Raw genomic sequence first — 12,704 nt, 5'->3', positions numbered from 1 at the left:
AGGATGTAGGAGCTGAACACCATTAGCAAGAGTGATGATGAAACAAATCTGGAAGTGCTGTTGATTCTCTTGAGGGACAAGATGCCTTGCAGAGGGATCTAGAGAAACTGAAGCATCAGGCTATGACTAATGGCATGAAATTTAACAAGTTGAAGTGTCAGATTCTCCACCTCATATTGAATAACACCAGACACAAATATAAATTAAGAAAGGAGTGCCTGGAGAACAGTCCTGCAGAAAGGGATCTGGAGATGCTGTGTGACAACAGGTTCCATACAATTCAGCAGTGAGCCCTGGCAGCCAGGAGTGAAAACTCCATTCCAGGGTGCATTAAACAGCCTCACTAGTCAGTCAAAAGAGGTGATTATTCTACTGTATTCAGCATTGGTGCAGCCTCACCTGGAGTGCTGTGTGCAGTTCTGAGCCCCATAATTTAAGGAGTATGTGAAGGAACCTGAATGCACCCAGAGGAGGATAACAAAGCTGAAGAAAGGGCTGCAAGACACATTCCTGTGAGGAGCAGATGAGAACTTTAGGTTTGTCTAGTTTGGAGAGGATGGGGCCGAGGGGGTGAACTCATTGCTCTCTAAAGCTTCCTGAGGAAGGGAACTAGAGAGGGAAGTACTGACCTCTTCTCCCTAGTATCCAGTGAGAGGAAGTGTGGGAATGATTCAAAGCTGCATCAGGGAAGGTTGTGAGTGGACATTAGAAAGCATTTCTTTACAAGGAGGGTGACTAAGCACTGGAACAGACTTCACAGATAGGCTTGGGGCAGCAGCTTCCTGTCAATGTTTAAGAGGCATTTAGACAATGCCTTAAATACCCTGCTTTAACTTTAGATGAGCCCTGAAGTGCTCAGGAAGTTGGACTGATGAACACCGTGAAACAATCCCTTCCAGCTGAAAGACTCTATTCTCTTCTAAAGTTAAAAAAATAACCAAAAGCCAACCAAAAAAACCCCAAACCACCAAAGTACCCAATAAAAATCCAGCCAATCAAAAAGCCACCCCCAAATCCAAGACAGAGAGATGTAGAAGGAAGGAATGAATAACCTTGTTAAGGAGGTAACTACGTTCAAGTGCCAAGTAAAAACTCTTTTTTTTTTTAACAGAAAAACAAAGGTTTACCTGCTAGCATTTGTGCCAAGTACACAGAAACAGTATTTATTTCCACTGCAACATCAATACTTCAGGGTGAAACCCACACAGCAGAAACATACATGTTCTGTAGTTAAAATTATGTTTTGGGTTTTATTCCTAAACATAGAATACAAACTCACCAGGGTACAGAAGATACATTGGCATTGTGCTATTGTTGTCATCTGCTCCACAGGATATTCACCAAGGCAGAGCTTGCAGGACACTAATGGATCAAGTACCAAGTCCCAGGTAGGCCTGTATCTTGCTGTAGTCATTGCAGAGCAGTCTGAAAAACAGCACAAAAAGGGAAGATACTCCATTATTTCCTTATATTAATACTCTACATTTCTGCCAGGAAATCACATTGTCAGCTGTTGCTTGTTGGGTTCATTTTTTCCTAATGACTTCACTGTAAACAGCAATAGCTAACTTCTTGCAGCACTTGCAGAAGGCTATACATGCTCTGTCTGATGGAACTTCATATAGAAAGCAGAAGGAAAAAAACCCACACTGACAAAATGCAAGAGGAAGCAGGAAATACCTTTAAGTCACAGGCTTTTGTCAAATATTATACATTTAAAAATCTCCTTTCCAATTCCTGTCATTTTCACCACTAGTTACAATTTCTCTCACCAACATTAAAATTTACTTATGACATTCTTTAACCTCAGCTACCCAGGCAAGCCTCAAAAGGTCTTTCATAAGCCAGGCATTTATTACGTCCCTTTTCCAGTGTGATGATATTGCAACTCACAGAGCCAGATATTTTTGTTCCCAAGAGTATGACAAATCAATCAGTTTGCTGTTAATTTTAGCAAGAACAATAAATATTTTGAGTACACTGTGAGTTTTAGCCTGCATTTTTCTTCCAACACTTTCAATATGCTGAGACCACAACTTTGTGCTCTTATTTGCCTCAGTTGGTTGTTGCAACAACAAAGTGAGCTAAAAGAAGAGGTTATAGTACCTATGTATCACCCTAAAGACAGCAATAGGATAGGACCTGCAGGAGCATCTTTATCCTAGGCTTCAGAGCCCAGATGGAGAGCCATCAACTGACTAACCAGAAAGAAAATCTCACACATAAACAAATGTATTCCCAAAAAGAGGAAAGCTAATTTATAAGTTTTTTAGGAAGAAAAACAAAACAGAAAACTACATAACTCCCCCAAAAAATCTAGGGTAATTTATGGAGTACATCAAATATTAACAACATATTTACTAGTAATGTTTTGTCACTGTGACAAGTGTAGAAAATTCACATCCCAAGCTGCTGGGGGGTTCACATTATCTCACCTCTGTCCTTCAATAATTAGATGGTTTCTTACCTTCTCCACAACAGTAGTTATGCTACTCCAATCACTTTTACACTTTTTTTCAGTTCTGAGTTTTTTTCCCCAGCCTTCATCAGCCCTTGCAGGAACTGCTTATATCTAAGTCATATCTACAAGACCTCCAGAACTTTAAAAAATTACTTTAATGCTTACTAGACTAGATTTAGGCAGATGTTCGAGCAAGATGTGCTATTTGTCCCTGAAGAAATCACATGCAGACCTCGCAAACACTTCTTTGAAGTCCAAGGCTTTGATATTCAATTAATTGTGGGCATGACTCCACCAAGGTCTCTAAAATTTCTGAAACAAAGTGAAGATTTTGTCAGCCCCCCCATTCAGTTTAACTCATTAGAAGATGCTTTTTATAAGGTACATAAAGGACACCAAAAAACTCCTTTCTAGTTCAGCCATCAGGGAGAAAAGGAGGGGAGAGAACAAACATTAAGCAACCCCATTTCCAGGGTTGCTCTGGATCGCTTCCTCTGAAAGCTCACACAAATTCCACAGTTTCAAAGGAAACAGATGAAATAGCCCCACAGAACAGCACATGAATAATGGCTCCACATCACAAAATACAACTTGTGCTGTGCACTGTGTTCTGAGACCTTAACATCAAAGTCTGACACAGTGATATTAATGAAACTTTAAGACTTCTAAGGTTATTAGGCTGCTTCTTTACTGTCAATCGCCACTACTTTTTCATTTAACACAAATTACCATCAAAACCCATTTTCTTCTTCCAAGCTTTGGTTTAGCTGATATTTACAGACAGTTTCATAAGGCATTTGAGAAGTGACCAAACACACGTGAACTGTCTGTTATTAATTAGAGTGCCCTTTGCTTGCCCTGACCAGTTTATTGCATGTCTGATACTTATGTAGCAAGTGGATGAAACTAGCAAGTGAACAATTAAGAGGGATAGATTTAAGTTAAGGATGCACTTGCATACATCAGGCAGACCATGGTGAAATTTCATGGTGAAGATGTAAAATGTTTTACAATGCAGACTAAAAGCTCACCAAATATATGATACAACCCGATTCAGACAAAAAAAAAAAAAGAAATTTAAATACATATATATTCCATGTGGGTCAATAAGTGAAGATAAAGGGGAAAATATCAACATTTCAGCCCCAATGCTTACCATTGTTCCCTAGGACATTCAGAGGCTTACTGGTATTCCTGTGATAATTCCTCTTGCAGCACAACTATACTGCAGTAAAACCTTACCGGGAAATATTTCTCCTCTTCATCTGCTGCAAAATAAGAGTGAATCAAAGCAAAATGTCTTTCAAGCTGGCTCCCAACAGGCCAGTAGAAACCAGCTGCCCTGTACAGCTGGCATGTAATTCATTTTGAATTCAGCCATGGTGATAACTAAGCAAAATGTGAATTCAGCTTCAAATGGTAGCAGAGCTATTCCTGCTCACCCCTCCTTGCCAAACACCTTTTAATGAAGAAATCTTACATTCATTATGGGACAGAATTAAGAAATTTCCCACCTAACCTTGAAAAACATATACAAAAAACCTCTACATCCCAGTGGATCATCTCTGCAGGGTATCTCTTTAAAAGGTACAGAGAATGAAGCTTTCTCAAACACAAGCTAGATCTTGTTTCATGATCATCTGGCACACTGCTGCAACAAAATAATAAGCTTCTTGTTTACATCATGATGTTTAAAAAAGCTTTTTAAAAGGAAAAAAAACAACAAAAAACAATCCAGCACAAAACCAAACAACAAACTCACAAGAGAATAGCCGAGAAACAAACACCTTCTGTCATAAACAGATTAAGACTCCTACTGTTCCACAGTTGTGGCCTCTTACGGCTTCAGACTGTGTTCTCATGCATTCTAGTGATGAGCAATGTTTCAGGGAAAGTGCTGCATAATTTCAAGAAAAAAGACAAGGTAACTAAAAGGCGTTCTAGACAAAGAATATATTGAAAAACACCTTGGTTTGTTATTGTGCTCAAGGTCACCAGTTACACTAACAGCCAGTAGAAAATTTTGCCTCTTGGTTTGGCTATCTGCTACGAGGCCCCAAAAATACAGCTACTGAAGGTATAGAATTACAGACCAATATACCCAACTGAATAGACCTTAGCCCACTAAATATTTAGTTCACTGGAATTTTAGTGTTGCTTACCCAACTCAGACCAAACACCAATACTGAAAACAGACACAATAAATCACACTTAGAGGCACAGAAAACCAGAAGGGAAGTTGGTTGTCAGTTCAGACTCCAAACTCTACTGCTCAAGGTCAGTCTCATTTTTGTATTTTTGCTGACTGTGGCTCATATCTGATAATATTGAATCTGTAAGAAATACTGCCACACAGCACATAATTTTCTAGGACAGCATCTCAAAGCAAGTTGAAAGTAAGAAGCGCAAGAAATAGCTTTACTAAGAGCTTGTTCAGACAGTCTCATCATAAATAATCAACAACCTGACTAATAACTGTTCAATTCTGCAATTGGGTGCATGTCCACACTAAAATGAAATCACTGCATAAAGAGACAGAAGTGACTGAAGTCTTGTTGCTGTTACAACATGTCAATATAATAAAATGTGACTGTTAGGCATTCCAGGAAATGGGTATGGAGGGAAAAAGAATCTTTCATTTTTTCACTTCTGCAGAACAATTAATGAATTAAGTGAACACAAACTGTATTTCTGAACACTAATCCCTCAGTTTTTGGTCCACCTACACAGACTACATTTTCCAGTGAGAAACAGCTGACTTGACCTCTAGTAAGTCAAGAACAGAACAATTATTTCTTTCCAGGCCTCATAAAGTTGCAGAAAACAGTGAAACAGAAATTCTGTGAAAGCAGAAAATAATGCAACTTTTTTCCATACAAGTCATTCAAGAAGTCATAAAACAGGATGATTTTTCCTATTGCTTGCTAGTCAAGTATTTCATGGCATTATACAATTAAGCTGCATTTGCATTGCCAACACTTCAGATACATGACTGCCAATGTGAGAAAAGTATGACTAGAAAATAGGGTTGAATAACAGTCATATGAGCACACTAACTGGTGGGTCCTTTTTCACCAAGCAAGACTCAAAATAGAGATTTCGGCAGAATCTAAATTTCAGCTTTAGAGCAGGGATGGGCTTAATTTCTAAATTAAGAGCTTCAGTCTCCTCTCCTACCAGACACAGTTAATCAGGCACACTTAAGTCATCTGCCTTAACGAGTTATCTTAATCTGAATTTACTGACACGATGAAAAGCAGCTCTTTTAGAAGTCAAAGGAATGGACTTAAACATGATTTAGAATCTGTTCTCATTCCTCTCATCCCTCTTCATCAAAATAACTTTAGTTAAAATCATACAGGCCACCAGATGAAATCAAACACACGTGCTACAGTACAGTTTTAGTATTGTGTAAATATATTTATAGATATAAGTATATATGTAATTCAGACTACATTTCCCCCTACATGAAGTGAAACACATCTGTCACATTGTATTTATTTAATATATGAAGTTTGTTTATATACTATGTAATTATACAATTTTTATAAATACATAAAAATATAAACCTATAAAAAAACCTCCATGTTTTTTACTTACATGGAAAAAAACATACATTTCTGAGGTGGAGTCATCTGCACTACTACACTGCACTGTGGAACTGGCACTGCCTGCCACATCTATTAAGTGAATATTTTTGACTTAAACAATTCTGAGCCTTCCTATGCAGCCACAGCTGTGGCTCACTGCACATAATTCGAGAGCTTTCTGCCATACCCCAAGGCAGCAGTGGACCTGTTTACATGATCAAGGTTGCTGGCTAAGGGTGTTCAGTAGCAGTCTTGCAGCTTGCACTATTTGTTACCCCTCTGTCAGAGTTTGGACTTTGACTGTTCCCTTTTCTGTGTTCCTAGGTTCTTAAAAAGATCCTCAGAAGAATTATGTGAAAGAAGCCTACATGGCATAACTGACCACTTAACTATTTTTTTGGTGTCCACCGTTGTTGTTATGAAACTATACCACAGATAAGGTCACTTAAAAGTCACTTTATAAAACAAATTGATTAATAAATCCACCCACTAGCTAGATTTTACAGTAACAGAAGTTGGCAGGCAGACTTAGTATCTTGCACTTACCAATCAGTTAGTTACTGGCATCTATCTAAATTACTGTCTCCAGTTCTTCATCCTCACAGAACTGCTTGGGAGGTAAAGCAGAATCATTCTCTGATAGATATAAGGCAAACTAACATATAGAAGTTTGGATTTACATGGATGTTGAGAGATTACTAACTTCAGAGTTTTGATGCCTGCCTTCTTAGGTTCTTAATTTCTGACAAATGCCTAACCTAACTCTAAAGGCTCACTCATAAATCTGATCTACAATCAACAACATGATCTACAGCCTAAGTCCAGCAGGTAGACATCGTCCTTTGCATTCCAGACAACCCCAACCCATAAAGCCATGTTCTGTCTTCCAGCAGTACAACAGGCTGCTGTTTTCAGGCATAACTCACTTCAACATGTAAGAAACTTCACCTTGTGCAGAATATTGCAGAAATTCATGTCTATTCTGAACTCTCCAGGCCTGGCCTTTAAGTCCTTACACAGATTGACCATCAGTTCCAACTTCACTATGTTTTATCTTCAAGCTATTCCAGTGCCCAAGCCTAGAAGGGATAAAAGATCACACAGAGGCTTAGAGCACTGTCAGCAACTTCAGTCTCTTGGACAACACAGCACATGGGAAACAAGCTCTTATACCAAAGCTGAAACAATTACTCCAGGGTCTTCAGTCCACTCACAACCACTATGTTTCTTTGCTTTACCTTCCTGACTGATTATATATATATATATTAGATATGGCCATATGGTTATCATATATAGAGAATATAAAAATATATGCACATATAAAGATTACATTGAAACATTCCAGTGCCAAAGGACATCTAGTTTTTCACTAATGAAAGGCATGTGAACAATAACATTATGAGTACAAAACAAAAGACTGTACTGCTTCAGGGACAAGTCACTGTTAGGGAAAGTTAAAAAACAAATAAACAAACAATTCTTTGCTAAATACCTGGCTAAAAACTTCTTGTTTCTTTTCCAGAGAAATTAGAGCATCATATAAAGCAAAAAACCCCAAACCTTAGACAATACAACTTGATTACTGATCATGAAAGGTTTTATATAATACAAAATTAGTGGATGGTTTCTAGATCTATGGATGTATATGACAACACTGCCTATCAAATTCATAGGTGGGTAGACAAAGATATTATGGAGATAAAGACAGAAAACAACAGATTTTTAGAACTCCAGCTTTAAAAGATGTGCTATAAACTCATCATCTGTCCATGTAGAAGTGCCTCAGAACTAGATCCCTGTCCATATTCCAAAAAATACAGCCGCTGAATAATGTGACAGAGCCAAAGACTTTCCTGACCTTGCATTTTCCTGTGTTTGTCACCAAGCTCTGGTGCCACTGCGGCTTCTTGAAGCACTGCCAAACAGCAGCAACCTGAAATAAACTGGGTGAGGCTGTTATTCAGACCCCGTAGGCAGGGCTGAAAACATTTCAAAGAGAAAACAAAAAATCACTTCTCTCCATCTGAAAAACTGTGGATGGGAAAGACAAATGGTCAGGCAGAAGGGAAAGAACTGGAAGATTCAAAAGGTCTGGAGAAAAAAAATTAATAAAAAGAAAAAAAGGAATAAGAAGAAACAATAGAGAACAGGAAAGACAGGAGAGAAATGAGAAGAAAATAGAAAAAATAGATCATCTTCCTGGTTGTTTTCAGAAGTCTTGTATTTTGTTTTATAGAGTAAAATAACAATTGAAGTGGAATTCCACTGCATTATGCCCCAAACATTCAATATTCCCAAAATATGGCATGAATAAAAGGACAAGTGTGGAAATACTAAGGAACATTGCCCAGAATTCATGTGTCTAATCAATGTTTGCTATGCAAGAGATTACAAAAGCAGCAGAGCACCTCAGGGAAAAGCTGGGAAGTCCTTGCACCATCCCATTTCCCAGCACTGGAGTCCCAGGCCCCCAGCACACCTCAGAGTACTCTCAGCCAGAGACACAAGGCGTTATGGTAATTTGAAACAGCTAGGTCAAGAGGATATGCATTTTAAAAAGCATCCTAATCCATGATGAACAGGAAAACTCCATCCCCATCGTACAGGAGGAAAAGCCTGGACACCGTAGCACTGGTATATCAAATGGATCTGAAACTGCCATGAGTGCAATACATTTTGGTTTGGGAGAATGAGCCTGCCCATCTCACTTGCTTTTAAGAGTCATGAACCTACTAAATCCTCATTAAAAATTCTCATAATATTTTTTTACTTTATTGCAGTGAACCACTGCCTTTGAACACTAGGGCCAATACCAAGGTACCATCTATGTATTATTGTGGCAACCACCAACCCCACACTAGAGTGTGAAAAGCCACAGGTTAAATCATTAACAATCAACATGTTTAAGCTCTGAGTATTTTAGAGACAAGGAGATCAGCTGCACACAGAAAAGGTTTGAGAGTGAGGAAAGATGAAACCAACCTAAAAGAGACTGACTGTAAAGCCAATTGTAACCTAAGCATGCAACTCAAGTGCAAAAACCCCTGAACACTATCTGTCAGAAGTTACTCGAGACTGGATAATGTTGTAATGCATGAAGGCCACAGTAATAAGAAGGGCACAGACAATTCGACTGCTCTCTAGGGTAACATTTTATTTTATTATTTTCCAGAAATTCCTAAGCCACCCAGTCAAAAACAAGTGCTTTGCTATGTCTTTCTTCCCACCCCTTACATTTCCCCATGTTTTTCTCTCTTCCCCAACTCTTTTCCCCTCCACCCCTTTCCTTGTTTCCTCCTATTCTTTCCCTCCTCTCTGCTTACAAGAACTGATGAATTAGTACACTCTGGGCTGTCTCCACAACAGCAATAAATCAGTAAGGAGCAGTTTCAAACTTTACTATACCACAAGCTTTTTCCTTCTCCATAGTTGACTCAGAAAAGTAAGAGCTATGTTTATACAAAGCCCAAATAACATCAAGCTTGAGCTCTGTGAGAGTTTCCTTGGCCAGGATGGGGCAGGGAGGGGGGAAAGACAAAAGATGTGGAAGCTTAGATCTAGAAACCACATGTAAAGCTATGAAAAGGTACAGAGAAACTGCAAATACAAGCAAGGGGAGTGAAGCCCCATTTCTGACTGAGACACCGGGACCATCAGCCAAAAGGAAATCAAAACTGTCCTTTTACTTGAAACTATGACAAAATGTACGCTTAGGACATGCTGCACCTTCCACTGTGCTTTACAAGTCTCAGATGAGGAACAGAGTACACAGGATTGAAAAACCCACTGCAAACCCACTCAGTCTGTCACTACCATGTTAACAGTGGAGCTCAGGTTTGGACAACAGCTCTCGTGTTAGTTGTAAAACAACACATATGCAAGTACCATCCCTTCATAGGCTACACTCAAAATCCAAAGCAGATATGCTGGTAGCTGAAAACAGCATTCAGAGTGGGGTGAATTCTGGTTAACTTCCCCATAGCTCCTTGTTCCTGTGACCCAGTAACAACCAAATTATTCCAAGTAGATATTTGTAAGACATGGTATCTTTCATAGCTCTCAGTGTGAACAAGTTCCCAGTCTCATGTCCCAGATCTACTCCACAAAGATTAGAGTTAAGGTTTCTCTTCTTCTGAAGGATTATATTCCACAAACAATATTAAGAGGAAGAAGAACCAAAAGTGCACATATCAATAGGACAAGAAAGAATATATAGCCAAGATGCAAGAAAAGAGCAAAACTCTTCATAGAAACAGTAAAACTTCATAGAGGTGTTTTGTGCAGTCAATACAGTCATATGGAAAGTTGTTTTTACTTTTTTCAAAACCATGCCTAAAACAAGCAGCTTTAGCTAGAAGCTGGACAGCTTGTCTGCAGAAGCAATAGCTTCTATTATACCACTTCCCCCTGTCAATTACATGTCACGGGATACACACTCATTCACCATGCTCGTGTGATGCACCAGACATAAGGAAAAACTTAAGATGGGATTTAGATTAACCAAGATAGTTATCCTATGGTTGGTGCCTAAAGAAGCAGATTTTAAGATAACTGTCCAAACTACTTATTCAGTGAGAGAAAGGAAAGTGATTTCAAAGGCCTTCAGAGGAAGACTGCATGTCTAATACCAGGCACCTCAGCCAAAGGAAAAAACATTCAAAAAGAAAAACATTCACCAAAACAAATCAAAAAACAACTGAAATACAACAACAACAACAAAATAGCACCACATCTTTCTGTAAGAATTGTCTTCTGATAATAAGAGAAGAAAATATTTGAGAAGTCCTGCATCTCTCAGAAACTAATCAACTGTATGTATAATCTGATGAATTACGTGATAAAAATTACACATCAGCTAGGAGAGTTTACAACAAACCTCTGGTCTGACAAACTTGATGATTCTGGATACAAATATCTCTTTCTGCACTGTTCAAATAAAATTGATTATCCCCTTACATTCTCCTAAAAGTTTTATCTATCTATCTCCTATTCAAAATACTGTTGCTTTAATTTCCTCCTGCTTGAAGCAGCCTGCCTTCTTCCCATCATATCATCTGTATCAACAATCCAGTTCTTCACTCTTACCTCTACTGCACAGTATCCAAGGAAGTGCAGCCCAGGTCAGCCAAACAAAAAGAGTTCAGGGTGTCCTACTAGGCAACTGGCTTGGAACTAGTTTTCCCTTTCTCTCTGGGAGAGAGGCAGTTTGCCTTTAAGCACAATGTTACAAAATTTAGTTATATTTTGGTCTATGTTAATATCTCAGCCATGCTAGCTTGGTGAATAAAGTTGCATTTGTTTCCAAGATTCTTCTCCCACATCCAAATTACATGTTTCAACTACATTTCTCCATGTCCTGGTGTGACAGCCAGCACATGCCTGTGCAAGGAATGTCACTCACATGGGCTAGGAAACCTAAAAGACATTCTTATTAGAGAACAACACTTGAATTAGGGGCAGATGCTTAATTTGGTCTGGTTTCTTTCTCTTAGGACGTGATGGTCTAGTCATTTAGCACTCGCCTTGCAAGACCTTCAAAAAACACAACCAAGAGAAAGTAAGAATGTTGGTGTGAACCACTAAGACTGCATGCACCAAAACATAACAATCTGGTGATTAGAACATCACCTGAATCATAAGAAACTACTGATAACCTCTTCTGCCTCAAACTGACTACATAACTGAGCAGCTCACACATCTTAGTCATGCCTCAGTCAGACACATCAGCTGGTACCTACCACAACACATAGGCTGAGCAGTAGATGGATGAGCACTGCATTAGCTGCCTAAGTACATGTTTTCCTTCACTTCTCCCTCTGCAGAGAATCAGCACTTACAGGAATTTCAGAGGTGTAATGTATTAGTTTCACACATCAGCCTCAGCTCTCATCCTTCACAGTAATATCACTGTTGCATAGTAATGCTTCCTGCTTTATTGGTGGTTTTCCCTCCCTCTCCACATTTCGCAACCTTAGCAATACAACACATATATAACACTTGTTTACTGCAGAAAGCAGCAGCATTCTAGTACCCCATCTGCACGTGGCAGAGACTGTGCCTAACACCTCTGCAACCGCACAGGCATAGATACTAAAACCAAAGGGTGAAGTACTAATGGCATGTAGAGACAGCTGAAAGAATCACAGGGAAGAAATGAAAGAGCACAGGATCACCACAGTGGAAACACTCCCTTGAGGGTTCCCCTTGTCTAGGTAACAAGTACAATAAGCTGCAGGTCTTTGATTTTGGGAACAGATACAGAAGAATGCTATTGGGATTTTCCCTGTACCACTCTGTATGCTTGAACACAGCTCAAAAATCAATAGGCATTGGTCTTTGGTTTTTTACTTCTAGTTTCCATTTAGTTTTCTCCTCTTACTCACCGATTAATTGTAGTAAATTAACCTGCTTGGATACTTTAACTATGCTTTTTCTTTCCTCATTTATTACAAAACCTTACGAACAAACTACTGGTAATTATACAGTGCCAAAGGGCTTTCCCTGCCAATTAATCCATTTAATAAGAATAAGAGGCAACAGGCAGAAACTAATGCACAAGAAGTACCATCTGAATGAGGTAGAACTTTACTGTGCAATGACCACACACAGGAACACGTTGCCCAGAGAAGTTGTGGAATCTCCCTCACTGGTGA

At 39.0% G+C, this 12,704-nt stretch overlaps 1 protein-coding gene across 4 annotated transcripts in view; it reads right to left on the bottom strand.

Annotated features, from left to right (window-relative positions):
- Nucleotides 1–12,704, bottom strand: part of RNF144A (ring finger protein 144A) — a 64,469-nt gene that overhangs the window by 27,108 nt on the left and 24,657 nt on the right. For 2 of the 4 annotated variants that reach the window (XM_050314484.1, XM_050314483.1), the window contains one exon: nt 1,280–1,425. In XM_050314484.1, coding sequence (XP_050170441.1) covers nt 1,280–1,414 — 135 coding nt within the window. In that variant the 5' untranslated portion in view covers nt 1,415–1,425. Of the gene's footprint in view, nt 1–1,279; nt 1,426–2,626; nt 2,774–3,617; nt 3,730–12,704 lie in introns of all 4 variants that reach the window. The other 2 variants (XM_050314485.1, XM_050314486.1) reach the window with 2 other exon arrangements.

The sequence above is a fragment of the Myiozetetes cayanensis genome, unplaced genomic scaffold, assembly GCF_022539395.1.
Source record: "Myiozetetes cayanensis isolate MyiCay16 unplaced genomic scaffold, myiCay2020 scf2-11, whole genome shotgun sequence".
NCBI lineage: Eukaryota > Metazoa > Chordata > Aves > Passeriformes > Tyrannidae > Myiozetetes > Myiozetetes cayanensis.
Note: the sequence above shows the minus strand (reverse complement) of the source record. Positions and strands in the feature narration are given on the sequence as shown.